Consider the following 13,367-nt stretch of genomic DNA (forward strand, 5'->3'; position numbering starts at 1 on the left):
TCTCTCCAGGCCACAATGGCCTCTCTATTCATGGCAGACACAGACAGTATCATAAACCTCTATAACACCTACACAGAGTAGTGGTATCCAATGCTAACTCTGGGATGTGAACAGAGCAGGGACATGGAATGATAGGAATGAAAATACTGTACTGTAGTTAAACAACTCTATAGTTCATTCAGACATGATCCTGAAACTCAAATTTGACCTCTGGTAATAAAATCATTCATAACCCAAAGCTGCAGATGAGATGGTTCATGACCCTGGAACTAGCTCCAGAACCCACATATCACCTCTCCATGTGGACCAGTCAAAGAAGAGACCAAATAAAACACAACTCTGGACATAGGGTAATAGTAAGTATATATATACATATATATATATAGATATATATATATATATTATTGTGTTTACTTAACAAACATGATAAATGCAATGTCTCCAAGAAGTTAGCTGTAACAATAAAAATACAATATCTTTGTGTCCTTAAGTACATAGAATTAAAACAGCAAAACAAAAACAAAACAGCCTTAAGTAGTTCACAGCGGTACAAATATACAGTACAAATCTATTTTATTCAAAAAGGGTACAAATAAAAAAAACGCAACAAAATATAGTTATTAATGCTTTGTAAAGTTCAGGTAGGTGTAGGGTACTGTACTCTAAGGGAGCACTTTGGATAGACAACTAAGGCTTTTGATACGAATCAATACATATTGGTACGGCCATACTATATTAAAACTCACTATACAAAAGTTTATACAACCTGGATTATATTTGAGGATTGAATATTACATATACATCATTGCATATATTTTGCAGATTTTATACTTTAAAAAAAGGATGCTGTTTCTTTTAGAACTGGTCAAATGTCACGTAAAAAGCAGTAACTTTAGTGCCAAAATACAAATGTCAAATCTGAAAATACACAACTCCATTAAAACTTTTAACCATTCTCATCTTCCTGATTTAATTCTGCATCTCTAGTGCCTGGCAACAACACCATCCCATCCAGTCTATTTACCTCAGTCATACAAGATCAGACCAACAGGGCTACTTTATACAGGGGTCATAAAGCCGTTTTCCATAATCACAAAACAAACAGGGACCATACAGTTAATAATAAAGGAAAGTGGTTTGAAAAGCCTCACATGTAGATCAGACAGGACCAGAACTACAATACATCGAGCACAACCTCACCTTCAGGGACCTACCCCCAACGTCCACTCACATTAACAACAGAGGGTGGTGTGTGTGTGTAAAAAACAGCGAGTCAGTTACTGGTCCAGCTTTCAAGCAATGCTAAGGACTCACCTTAACATGATCCCTCACTGTAACCTCTCCCTATCCGGAGATACAGTCCATCTCCAAATGCCTTTCTGCTTATGAATAAAACACCAGGAGAGTGCCAAGAGGGGTCAATACAACAAGAGTGAACTGATCCACCTTTGCAGCTACAGAAAAACAGGGAAACTGGGTCACTTGGAAGCATCATTCCATTAACACATTGTACAGATCTTAAGGCGTTATTGACAAGCTTGATAATAGCCATACAAAACATTATCTCTACAAACATGCACAACTGTCAAGTGATTGTTTCATTGGGTTGTGTTGTTTAGCGCTAATAATTAAAAACTTCAATTAACCAACCGTTAATTTTATAATACTATAAAGGATGGCAAATTAGTGCAATTTTCTTTCTTGAATAAAATTGTAATCAAAAACGTACGGGTCAAATGTTTCCCCTTTCTTACGATGGTTAGAGTCAAGAGAAGAACCTAGAAAACTGCTGAAGTAGCACTTTCACGCTCCGAGCAGAAGTCTGAGAATGATGCTAGTCTGACTAACAGAGGGCGTGCTGCTAATGTGCCTGTCCACCTGACTGTCTGCTGAGAGTCAGAGTGGTCATACAGCCACTACCACATACTGTGTTCAAGACAGAGAGGAAGAGGTAAATAAACAGGAGGCACTGCTTTGCACCTAGAATGGTTGTCCCAGAGCAGAATACTGAGTTTGATACACATGTTGTGTGGCATGGCAAGGGGAGGAGAGGAGGTGGTAAGACACAGAAGTGCTGTTTGTGCATGTGAGGAGTTATGTTAATAATATTTTACTGAAGTAAGAATATCTGGAGCAAAGAGTGTGTTGATGAGCAGTGGGGTGTTCCAGGAAGCAGGATCATTACCGTAGCCAGTTAACTTTGATAGGCAGCCAAATAAATCTCTTCATTTTCATTGAGAAAACTAAACCCGAATATGGATTGTTGGTTGTCAAGTCAATTATACCATTACCAATTTCAAGTTCATCATTCTCGAAAAGAAAATGCAGTTATTTACGTTTTTGGGGGGACTGTTAGCTGGCTAACTCATTGATCCTGCTTTCTGGAACAGCCCCCAGGGAGGTGGGACATGAGATGCAACCCATTCACAAAACATTTGACAACAGTGCACAGACACAGGCAGGCTGTTGACAGTGTCCTTTTTCAGAGCATCTGCACTCTCCACACCAACTCCTATAAAATGTGAGACAGGCCCAGCTGAGAGCCCTTGGTAAGGCAGTACATTTTGGAGAGTAAAAGTTCACCAAAGAGAAGACTCTGACCCTACAGGGCTGAAATACACACCGTAACATTCATACCATATCTAAACAAGGTATTGCTACACGTGACCAAGAGAGATCGTAAGGCCAAAATCTAACTGGATATCCATGCACATGATTTGAATTTCAGCACAAATCCATAGATGTCAATGACAGATTTACATCAAAACTTGAGTTACACATGCATACCCATCTCTGGTCATGATTTGGCCCGTACTGCTTGGCAGCGGAAGGTGGAGGTAATAGGCTGAGCTGACTGGAACAAAACACTGTGCTGAACTTAGGTTAGTGACAACTAAGGGTCTGAACAAAACCTAACAAAATAAATCCACTATATTCAGACACCTAAGAGTGGGCACTGATAAGCAATAGTACTCAGAGAGATCAGTGTACAATGACTGCATCAGCCACCTTCTTATATAGATTACAAACCTGTCCTACACCGTAGTAGGTACACTTGGACACTGAAGAGCAGAATACTTCAGAGTTTACTGCATAGCACATGCTTATACTACATGACGTTTTCAGGTATTCTGTGTAACTGTATTGCTTATAGCATAAAAAATTTAACAAAACGTGATCACTGTAAAAAAATTAATTAATAAGTATTGAGAGGTTTAGGGCTAAATGTCTACTGCTCCACTGTGGAAAATCATCCAGCTCATCTCTGTATGGCATTTGACCACTACCGTATTTAAAAACATTTATATTTCAACAAAATTGGTTGTCATGACGGTATCAAATGGTATGTGACTCTGCCCTGATCAGACCTAACGGACCTCCCCTCTCCCTCTCCTTGTTGTTGAAGACGGTCAAAGGTTTTATCCTCAGTGAACTGTGAGTCCTTGGGGGCTCCACTCAACAGAAATGTTGTGGAGGCAGTAGGGTTGAAAGGGATGTATGAACTAGATTTGACACAGCCATCTATAAATAGTGTGGATGAGGGACTCCAGTCCATTAGAAGGCATTGGGTGTCACCACACACAATCACCAGTCTTCACCTCAGAGCTCAAAGCCCAGGATACAGGTACAGGCAGACCAGCAGATAGATAATCTAACACACAGTTACCTTCTCACACAGTATCGGTGAGCCTGGGATATTAATGCTTGGATCTGTGTTGGAGCACATCTTGTGACACAGGTGATATCAAAACAAATACACATTTACAGACAGGACTATCGGTTCAGAAGTGACCAGAGACATTAAAACTAGACAAAACTGAGGTGAAATGTCTTTCTGACAAGAGCATTAACATTTAAGAATAAAAAAATAACTGGAATTACCATAAGCTAATGGGAATATCTGTCTGCTTTATGGAATGACATATCAAACTAAATGTCTGTCTGCTTTATGGAATGACATATCAAACTAAATGTCTGTATGCTTTATGGAATGACATATCAAACTAAATGTCTGTCTGCTTTATGGAATGACATATCAAACTAAATGTCTGTCTGCTTTATGGAATGACATATCAAACTAAATGTCTGTCTGCTTTATGGAATGACATATCAAACTAAATGTCTGTCTGCTTTATGGAATGACATATCAAACTAAATGTCTGTCTGCTTTATGGAATGACATATCAAACTAAATGTCTGTCTGCTTTATGGAATGACATATCAAACTAAATGTCTGTCTGCTTTATAGAATGACATATCAAACTAAATGTCTGTCTGCTTTATGGAATGACATATCAAACTAAATGTCTGTCTGCTTTATGGAATGACATATCAAACTAAATGTCTGTCTGCTTTATGGAATGACATATCAAACTAAATGTCTGTCTGCTTTATGGAATGACATATCAAACTAAATGTCTGTCTGCTTTATAGAATGACATATCAAACTAAATGTCTGTCTGCTTTATAGAATGACATATCAAACTAAATGTCTGTCTGCTTTATGGAATGACATATCAAACTAAATGTCTGTCTGCTTTATAGAATGACATATCAAACTAAATGTCTGTCTGCTTTATAGAATGACATATCAAACTAAATGTCTGTCTGCTTTATGGAATGACATATCAAACTAAATGTCTGTCTGCTTTATGGAATGACAAACTAAATGTCTGTCTTCTTTATGGAATGACATATCAAACTAAATGTCTGTCTGCTTTATGGAATGACAAACTAAATGTCTGTCTGCTTTATAGAATGACATATCAAACTAAATTGCACTTTCATCTTGATTTCATCCACTTGAAGTTTCTGTGACTAAAATCTGTGTCCGAAAAAGGAAACTGCAGCATTTTTTCTTGGCTAATTTGTAAACAGTGTCAACCATGCAAGTTAGCTTCTCTATTGCCAAAACTACCTTAAGAATACTTTAAAAGAAATAATGTAATAACTACAAAAACATTTGTAATTCCCATTACAAGGTCAGTGTGAATCAACAGGTGAAGTTTTCTATGTGCAATACAAGACAATCTTAAGGTCCACTGGAAATAATATTGCCATGGACAGAATAAAACAATTCTACATGTACACAAGTAGATTCAAAGACAAAGGAGAGGATGAAACAGAGGACAGTTAAGATGCTCACCACTGATTTGGAGTCAAGCCTCTCTGGGAGATGCACTTGAATAAAACCATATAGGGTAACCATACAGGGTAACCATGTAAAACCATATAGGGAAACTATATAAAACCATATAGGGAAACTATATAAAACCATATAGGGAAACTATATAAAACCATATAGGGAAACTATATAAAACCATATAGGGAAACTATATAAAACCATATAGGGTAACCATATAGGGAAACTATATAAAACCATATAGGGTAACCATATAGGGAAACTATATAAAACCATAAATGGTAACCATATAGGGAAACGATATAAAACCATACAGGGTAACCATAAAAAAAACATATAGGGTAACCATAAAAAAACATATAGGGTAACCATACAGGGTAACCATATAGGGTAACCATAAAAAAACCATATGGGGTAACCATTAAAAAACCATATAGGATAACCATATAAAACCATATAGGGTAACCATAAAAAACCCATATAGGGTAACCATATAAAACCATAATGAATACTATTAGTGAGGATCAGAGCCTGAACCACCAGTCCATCAAAAATGAGACTATTCTCTCCAGAGGAAATGCCTGGTTTTTGAAAACAAATTATTTTCAAAAGACATGCTTTGATTGTGAATCTGTAATAACCATACAAAGAACAAAACATTTCAGAGACAAATTGTGCATCACCTTTGAAAAGCAGGAACGTTTCAGGTCAGGGTTAAAGATAGTATTAGGTCTGATACGCAAGATTTTAATATAAAAACAATAACAAAATACACAGAAAACCCCAAATAAACAGAAAAGCCACTATTGCTTTGATTTTTGGTAACTGAGCTAGGATTGACTAGACTCATATACCCATTTCACACAGTCGTGTAAGCTGACCTGGCAAGATAACATATCTAGTGCCATCCTGCTTTTAAACGAGCAGAGGCACATAGCTAGCTAGCCATGAACAACCTAAACCAGACTGGAAAATGGCAGGATAACCTTAAACCAATTATATTCACTGGAAAGCAAGCCAAAAGACCCCCCCCCAGTTTGTGTTGAGACAATAGTGTGAAAAATGTATGAAGCAGGGCCAACTCCATCCCCTCCAACACACACTGGGATCCCCCTCATAGGCCCAGGGGCTGCTGAACTGAAAGAGATTCTATGGGGGCCAACATGGCTCTATGGGGGCAGGGTCCCACTCTTTGGCCCTCACCGTCCACGACGGGCTGCAGCCAGTACTGCTCCATGCAGGCTTCATTCCCACAGGTGACATTAGTGGAGCAGCCCGTGCCTCCAGTAGTGGTACCTACAAATACAGTGACAGTAAACAGTCATCAGTCAGGCAGAGGAATGCTGAGAGGTATAGCAGGCAGGAAGGGCTGCATTCGGGAAGATGAGTGTTGTTTTATCTTGTGGTCACTGATAATCACTATGATACTGGAATGCATGATCTCTTTTGGTTTCTTTCGAAGGGAAAACTGACATGTAACCGTGGCACAAAGTGGGGTTGGGGTGTAAAATGAAAAACGGGGAAGCGTGGTTGGTGCGTTACGAAAGGAGTGAGCAGTTTCCTAGGTTCTGATTGGTTGATTGAAGGAGCTGATTGAAAGACCTCTAAGGCTGCCTGCCCTCCTCTCAGACCCTATCTCAGCAGACTGGGCCCTACGAGGAGAGGCAGGGAGATGAGGGAGAGTGTCTGTGCCTTAGTAGAAGTCCTCTGCTCCTACTAGAGAAGCACACTAAGTTACGATGACACACATCAAGAGTCTGCATCAAGAGAACCAACATCATTAGAGGGAAAAGCATCCATGTGCCGATGCCAGAAATTCAGCACCGCAAGTGCACCTTTAGTCTTTTTTTCTTTTTGGGAGAACGCTTTTGAAGGTAACAGACTAAAATAGAAATGTGGGGGGAGACAGAGCATAATAGGATAGCTATGTTCTTGTCACTGTGTCAGACCCTGTTGTCTGTCTACCAGACATGAGCTATATATTCTCCCCAGTCTTGGGTTTCCAGAGGAGATGGTTTGGTCAAAGAAGAGAGAAAGTCCAGTGAATGCGATCACCTCTGATAAGGATGGTTCTGAGGGTTGGTTCACCTCTGATAAGGATGGTTCTGAGGGTTGGTTCACCTCTGATAAGGATGGTTCTGAGGGTTGGTTCACCTCTGATAAGGATGGTTCTGAGAGGTTGGTTCACCTCTGATAAGGATGGTTCTGAGAGGTTGGTTCACCTCTGATAACGATGGTTCTGAGAGGTTGGTTCACCTCTGATAAGGATGGTTCTGAGAGGTTGGTTCACCTCTGATAAGGATGGTTCTGAGAGGTTGGTTCACCTCTGATAAGGATGGTTCTGAGAGGTTGGTTCACCTCTGATAAGGATGGTTCTGAGAGGTTGGTTCACCTCTGATAAGGATGGTTCTGAGAGGTTGGTTCACCTCTGATAAGGATGGTTCTGAGAGGTTGGTTCACCTCTGATAAGGATGGTTCTGAGAGGTTGGTTCACCTCTGATAAGGATGGTTCTGAGAGGTTGGTTCACCTCTGATAAGGATGGTTCTGAGAGGTTGGTTCACCTCTGATAAGGATGGTTCTGAGAGGTTGGTTCACCTCTGATAAGGATGGTTCACCTCTGATAAGGATGGTTCTGAGAGGTTGGTTCACCTCTGATAAGGATGGTTCTGAGAGGTTGGTTCACCTCTGATAAGGATGGTTCTGAGAGGTTGGTTCACCTCTGATAAGGATGGTTCTGAGAGGTTGGTAGGGCGGAAGGAAGATGCAGTCTGAAGACTTTGGTAGGTGATTCACCAGCTACATACACTCCCTGCTTCTGCATCCGCTCCCTGTCAACCTGGGAGAGCAGAGACCCAATCTCCTGATCACTGGACCAGGAGCTGTCCTGACTGACTGACAGGCAAATAGAGTGGACCTGACCAGCCACCAGACCAGGTAGTTCCCCTGAAAACAAAGAACTTGTAATCTTATTAGGTGTGCAAAATATCAAACATTCTGAGGCTACATTCCCACTCTTTTTCCCCTTTCCCCCTCTCTGATGCTTTCACTCCTCTGACAGTCTCTTCTGTGGTGTGGACTGCCAAGGTTGGTGCTACTTCCCAGCATTAGAGCGCCCCTCGATGGACAGTTTGACCTCCTGTGGGATGAAGGAGGGTCGAGAGGAGCCGGAGGGGCCCAGCTGAGGGTGCGCCCCTTCCTCTACCTTCATGTATCTCTGAAGGCCGGGGGCGGACCAGCGCCTCTGAGACGCGCTCGACACTGTCGACACCACTCCCACCCCCGCCCCTGGACGAGCAGAACCCTCCGTGTGCAAATAGTAACTGCTCTGGCTCCTAGTTTGCTCTGCTGAAGTCCTATTTGGTCTGGTAGGCATCTCACTCTGCACAACACCCCCTAGCTGCATAGGCTCCTCTTTTTCCCCCCTCTCCCTCTCTCTGTGGACGCGTTCCATCCTGAAGTGAGGCTGTGGCCTGGGCTGCTGGGGGGCAGGGGGCCCCATGGGCTGGCCGATGGCCCCTGATGTAGAGTTGACTTTGGTGGAAGTCCTGGCTTGGGTCTGCTGCTGTTGTTGTTGTTGCTGCTGCTGCAGGGGCGGTTTCTGTTGCTGGGGTGGCTGCTGCAGAGTGATGGACACACACACGTCTCCTACCTGCAAGTGGTGGCAGGCCAGGCCATAGAGCTGGGCCGTGCGCTCTGGGCTGCAGGAGGACCAGCCCTGGCCAAACACAAAGAAGGGGTGTTCTGGGGGCACGTCAATGGTCACCTTGCTCTGCTGCTCGCCCACTGTGAAGTGCAGCGCCACCAGGCCGGGTCTCTGCTGGCTGGTCCTGATGTCCACCACCATGCTGGAGTCGATCTTCAGCCCCCCGCTCACCTCAGCACTCCGCACAAAGTCCTGAGTCTGCAGGTCCTCCACACGCTTCAGCTCCCCCGTGGCCAGCTGGATGATGGCCCCCTTCATGAAATGGGAGGGATTGGAGGGGGCAGGGGTGGGCGCCGGGGCCAGGGCCTGCGTGAGGGCTGCCGCGACTGGAACAGAAATAGGCTGCTGCTCCACGACGGCCAGTTCCACCACAGCCCTGTCTGGGAGGCACACTCTGGCTGGAGACTCAGAGGCTTTAGAGTAGGTGGTGGGTGAGGCCATGGTGACAGCAGAGGTGTCGTCATTTGTCCGGCTGGGGTAGTGCTGGGGTGGCTGATGATGTTGATGATAATCTAAGGGGACCAGGACTGTCTGTCCATTGGCCAAGATGACCGCGTGGCCTGGCTGCCCTGCCTGCTGTTGATGGGCCGTCACCCTGGGGTCTCCATACACCACAGGGTGGATTGCGTATGCTGTCCGGCCAGTACTCTCCCCTGCCTCCCCATGAGCCTCTCTGCCTCTCTGGGAGCCCTGGGATAGGTTCAGGGGACCAAAGGACACCTCTTTGCGCCCTCCACTCACACCTTGGACAGGAGAGGCTAGGCGACCAACAACCTGCTGAACCTTGAGGATGACAAAAGACACATCTTAACACATTTCAATCAACCTTTTCAGATTTAAAATGTAATAAATTGTCGTGTCTGAGAAAAAGGAAAAAAAGACTTGAGTTTTGTCCTCCTGTACCTCCTCTCAACCACCATTATTAAGCCTCAGAAAGCAGTGGTTTCCTATCAACTCTAGGCGAGACCACAAGCCAGAGCATTTTTAGTCTTTCCTTGAAGCAGCAGGCAGTGTGTGGATGTGACTGGTTGCCCAATGATCAGCACACCCTCAAGTAATAAAGGAAGGAAGTGGAGGGGAACTTGGATATTATGCAACTGTCACAGCAGACACTATAAAAAGTCAAGTGCACTAAATAAAGTCTGAATTTTGGACAATTCAAAATCAAAACTCTCCTTATTCGAAAACCATTTATTTAAAATAAGTAAATACATGCGTGTAAGTTACTACAACAAAACCTTGAGTCTTACCTCCAGGTCAGTGTCTGGGGTGCTGCGCTGCCCAGGCGAAGCCCTCTCGTCCAGCCTGCGGCTCTTCAGGCTTCTGTCCTGTGCGTGCTCCAGTGCTACAGAGGCGGATGCTGCCTGCAGCAGCCTTGCATTCCTGGCATTGTAGACTGAGTCCTGGAGCATCTCCCTGGCTGCCTGCTCCCTCTCCCCTCCATTCACCTCCCTATCCGTCTCCTGCTCCCCGCTGTAGGGGTCCCTGGGGGCAGGCGCAGCCCTGGTGCCCTGAGGATGGTAAAAGACAGGCACTCCCCGAGGACTGAGCTCTGCGGCGGGCAGCGGGCCCAGGTGCTGAGCAGCCTGTTCCGAGGTCAGCATCAGCGGGACCCCTCCGGACGACCCCACTTTGGCAAAGGCATGGGCAGATACATGGGCCTGGGTAGGAGGGGAGACCAACCCCTCCTGGATGACTGACTGGTAGGGGACCAGGTGGGGCTGGGAGAGGGCAACTGAGGGGGAGATCAGGGTGCTGGGAACAAAGCCAGGAGGGACTGCATAAGGGACTGCACCATATGGAGAGACAAACTGGAAAGAGGAGTGGGGGATCTGGGCATAGCCTAGAGGGGGATAGGAGATACCTGGATGATGCTGTAGGAGAGATGAGGGGACAGTGTAAGCTGGAGAGATATGGCTTAACACTGGGTGTAGACTGGTCTGGGAGTAGGAGACAGAGGGGAGAGCCACCCTATAGAGCATGCTGTACTGGTCAACAGGCAGCCCTTGGAGGCCCTCAGCACTCTCTACTCCATAGTGTAGACCAGGCTGAGCATGCAGCCACTCCTCTGCTGTGCCACCTCCCTGAGTGTCACTACCGACCCCTGAGCTCTGAGTGGAGGGCACTTCCTCCCCCACTCCCCCTCCCACCCCACTTCCTGCCCCTCCTCCCGCACTACTACTACTGGTGCTGTTGTTGAGATCCCTCTTCTTGGGAGGCAGGCACTCCTGATTGCGCTCGTGACCCGGCTTCATGGCGGTGCCGTGTGGTCTTGTCTGGGCGTGAAATGCTCTTTACTGTGCAGCACGGGGAGTGGAGCCCGTTGGCCAGGCAGTCAGCACCACAGGAACCAGCTCTGAGAACCTGCAGCTGACCTCGTCCACCGCCTCACCTAGAAACACAGAGAGAGACAGTGTGACCAGCCGCCAGACGACCCCAACGATTCACCTTAACATACTACATCAACACATACTAGACCCACGTCACAAGCCAGGCTTAGAGTGCCAAGATGTTTGAGAGAGATAGTAGATGAAAGGAAACTTGTGTTTTCAGTATATTTTCCATAACCAAAAATATTGTATATTCAGCTGTTTGAAGCTGGTGTACAAAACCTAAAGTAAAAGACGCAAAAACAAATAGAACACATCTACCGCTTCTTAGACTTGCTTTCAATGAGAATGACACATCTATAACACACGTCTATGTGAATTTTGTCAGGTCGCCCAAAAAGCTACATATTGCAGCTTTTAACTCTGGATATTATTTCCTTGAATAATTAGGCCTATTTGCTATCATGTGATGACAGGAGTTGAGAAAACCAACAGTACCATAAAGATCAAGCACACACTTCAACTCATTTATGGTCTATGCCATATTGCTTTCTCCCCATGGCAACAAGTTATGTTACAGGCTGAACTGTATGACATAGTGAATCACAGCACAAGAGGAAGAGGGGGAGTGAGTAAGAGAGTAATGGAGAGACTTCTCTACACCTCAGCTGCTGCAACCAGAAATGCTTTCAGATGACTCAGAACCATTTTTTTCAGCTAGCCTAATTATATTGTCTTGTCCCATGACACGGCTGTGTATTTTCTCCACAGTCAATTGGATTATTAGTAGGAAGCCAGGCGAGGGAAACTTAAGGGTGAAGACAGATGAGATTGTTAAACACCTACACAACAAACCCTCTTCCACCCACACACATCCTCCCTTTCTTTATAAAACCTTATATAAAACGTGCTAAATGACCAACATTCATATCACATGCCTCACTTTCCATGTGAAGAGGAGCGCAGGACACTGCGATTTTAGTGCCAACATTTCCCCCAATATAACCAATCTTTGACATGTCCATGAAGAAATTAGCGTTATTCGCTACAGTAGGCCTATTTGGTGAAGGATGCTGTTGTCATCTTCTTTGAATAGGAGCAATGATCTCAAGGCATAGATCATGTTGTCATTCGCAACGTAAAACATTGGACAAACTGCACTATAACTTAACATGTTCACATCTGATATCAAATTGATTAAGCTCTCTTGATAGTTCTATAGCTAAAACTGAAATTTGAGTTGGGATGGGAGTAAAAAGTAGCAATCTAGTTGGGTGTTTCCTCATGTCATTCAAACAAGCTTGAGAATACTCATACTGGCTAGAAAACATGATCAAATAATTGGATGACAATTACCTACTGTTGTGTGCACAGTTAGAAAAGTAAACTTTCGTGGGATGAAAATAATAGTGAAGTGAGAAGGCCAGGCAACGTCAGAATTTATGGCTTGACATCAGCGAACACTAGTAATGGCTTGCTAGCTAGCTAGCTGGATTGCCATTTATCACCTGGTATTATCGGTCAAATATAGTATCTCCAGACGACACGACTTCCTGTCTTCTCGTGCACTTACCTCCAAATATCATTGTGGATATGCCTCGGCTGCCTTAAGCTTTCGGAACAGTTAATATGATAAAGAAATATGGATGAAATCAGGGCTGATTAGTCGAGCCCATTTCAGAGGCCAGCAGACGAAAACCCAGTGGCGCTCCTAGATGACGTCAGACATAGTAAATTCGATTTCCTGGATAATTTTGAGGTATATAAGTCCGATAATTTTCATAAATTTGAGCTTCATAGCCAATAAAAAATACGCATGTTTACCTTCTGCTAGGAATACTTGATTTGCCATTTTCCCCCCGAATGTCTGCATGCACAGTTATCTATTTCCCTTTAGAACACACATTGCCTTGTTCCTCTCTAAACGGCAATCCTCAGGCAATGAAAACAGGTGGTATTTTAGCCATTATGGGTATCTTATTGAGATTCGTTAGGAGGTGCTTGAAATACGAATGCAGTAATTTCTCAGATTTACAGTACCGGTATATTATTGTGACGTGTTGTTTTTGCAATTTTCACGGTTGATGCTCCGAATTTACAGCAGGGGGTGCTGGTGGCATGCTTATTGATATACGTTAGAGTGTACAGTAGCTTTGCATTTTCTTATCCATACACTGACTGTAGTATGAT

General features: G+C 44.1%; 1 protein-coding gene across 3 annotated transcripts; it reads right to left on the bottom strand.

Annotated features, from left to right (window-relative positions):
- Positions 1 to 556: 556 nt before the first annotated feature.
- LOC109887758 (ataxin-1-like) lies at positions 557 to 12,890 on the bottom strand. 3 transcript variants are annotated; one of them, XR_004206496.1, is made up of 4 exons: positions 12,751 to 12,890; positions 10,098 to 11,239; positions 7,794 to 9,630; positions 557 to 7,739 (listed from the first exon to the last, which is right to left on the bottom strand). XR_004206496.1 is itself a non-coding variant. In XM_020479053.2 (3 exons), the coding sequence occupies exons 2-3, from the start codon at positions 11,100 to 11,102 to the stop codon at positions 8,236 to 8,238; spliced, it is 2,400 nt and encodes a 799-aa protein (XP_020334642.2). In that variant the 5' UTR covers positions 11,103 to 11,239; positions 12,751 to 12,890; the 3' UTR covers positions 557 to 8,235. The 3 variants fall into 3 exon arrangements, 1 of the variants encoding a protein (XP_020334642.2); XR_004206494.1 differs by having other exon boundaries at positions 557 to 7,198; positions 7,232 to 9,630; XM_020479053.2 differs by having other exon boundaries at positions 557 to 9,630.
- Positions 12,891 to 13,367: the final 477 nt, after the last annotated feature.

The sequence above is a fragment of the Oncorhynchus kisutch genome, linkage group LG3, assembly GCF_002021735.2.
Source record: "Oncorhynchus kisutch isolate 150728-3 linkage group LG3, Okis_V2, whole genome shotgun sequence".
NCBI classification, from domain to species: domain Eukaryota; kingdom Metazoa; phylum Chordata; class Actinopteri; order Salmoniformes; family Salmonidae; genus Oncorhynchus; species Oncorhynchus kisutch.

Excerpts from the sequence above, each read along its gene's own strand:
- LOC109887758 (XM_020479053.2), bottom strand. The coding sequence starts at position 11,102 with ATGAAGCCGGGTCACGAGCGCAATCAGGAGTGCCTGCCTCCCAAGAAG. Across the intron at positions 9,631-10,097 it reads CCCCAGACACTGACCTGGAG|GTTCAGCAGGTTGTTGGTCG; the intron begins GTAAGACTCAAG and ends GTCATCCTCAAG.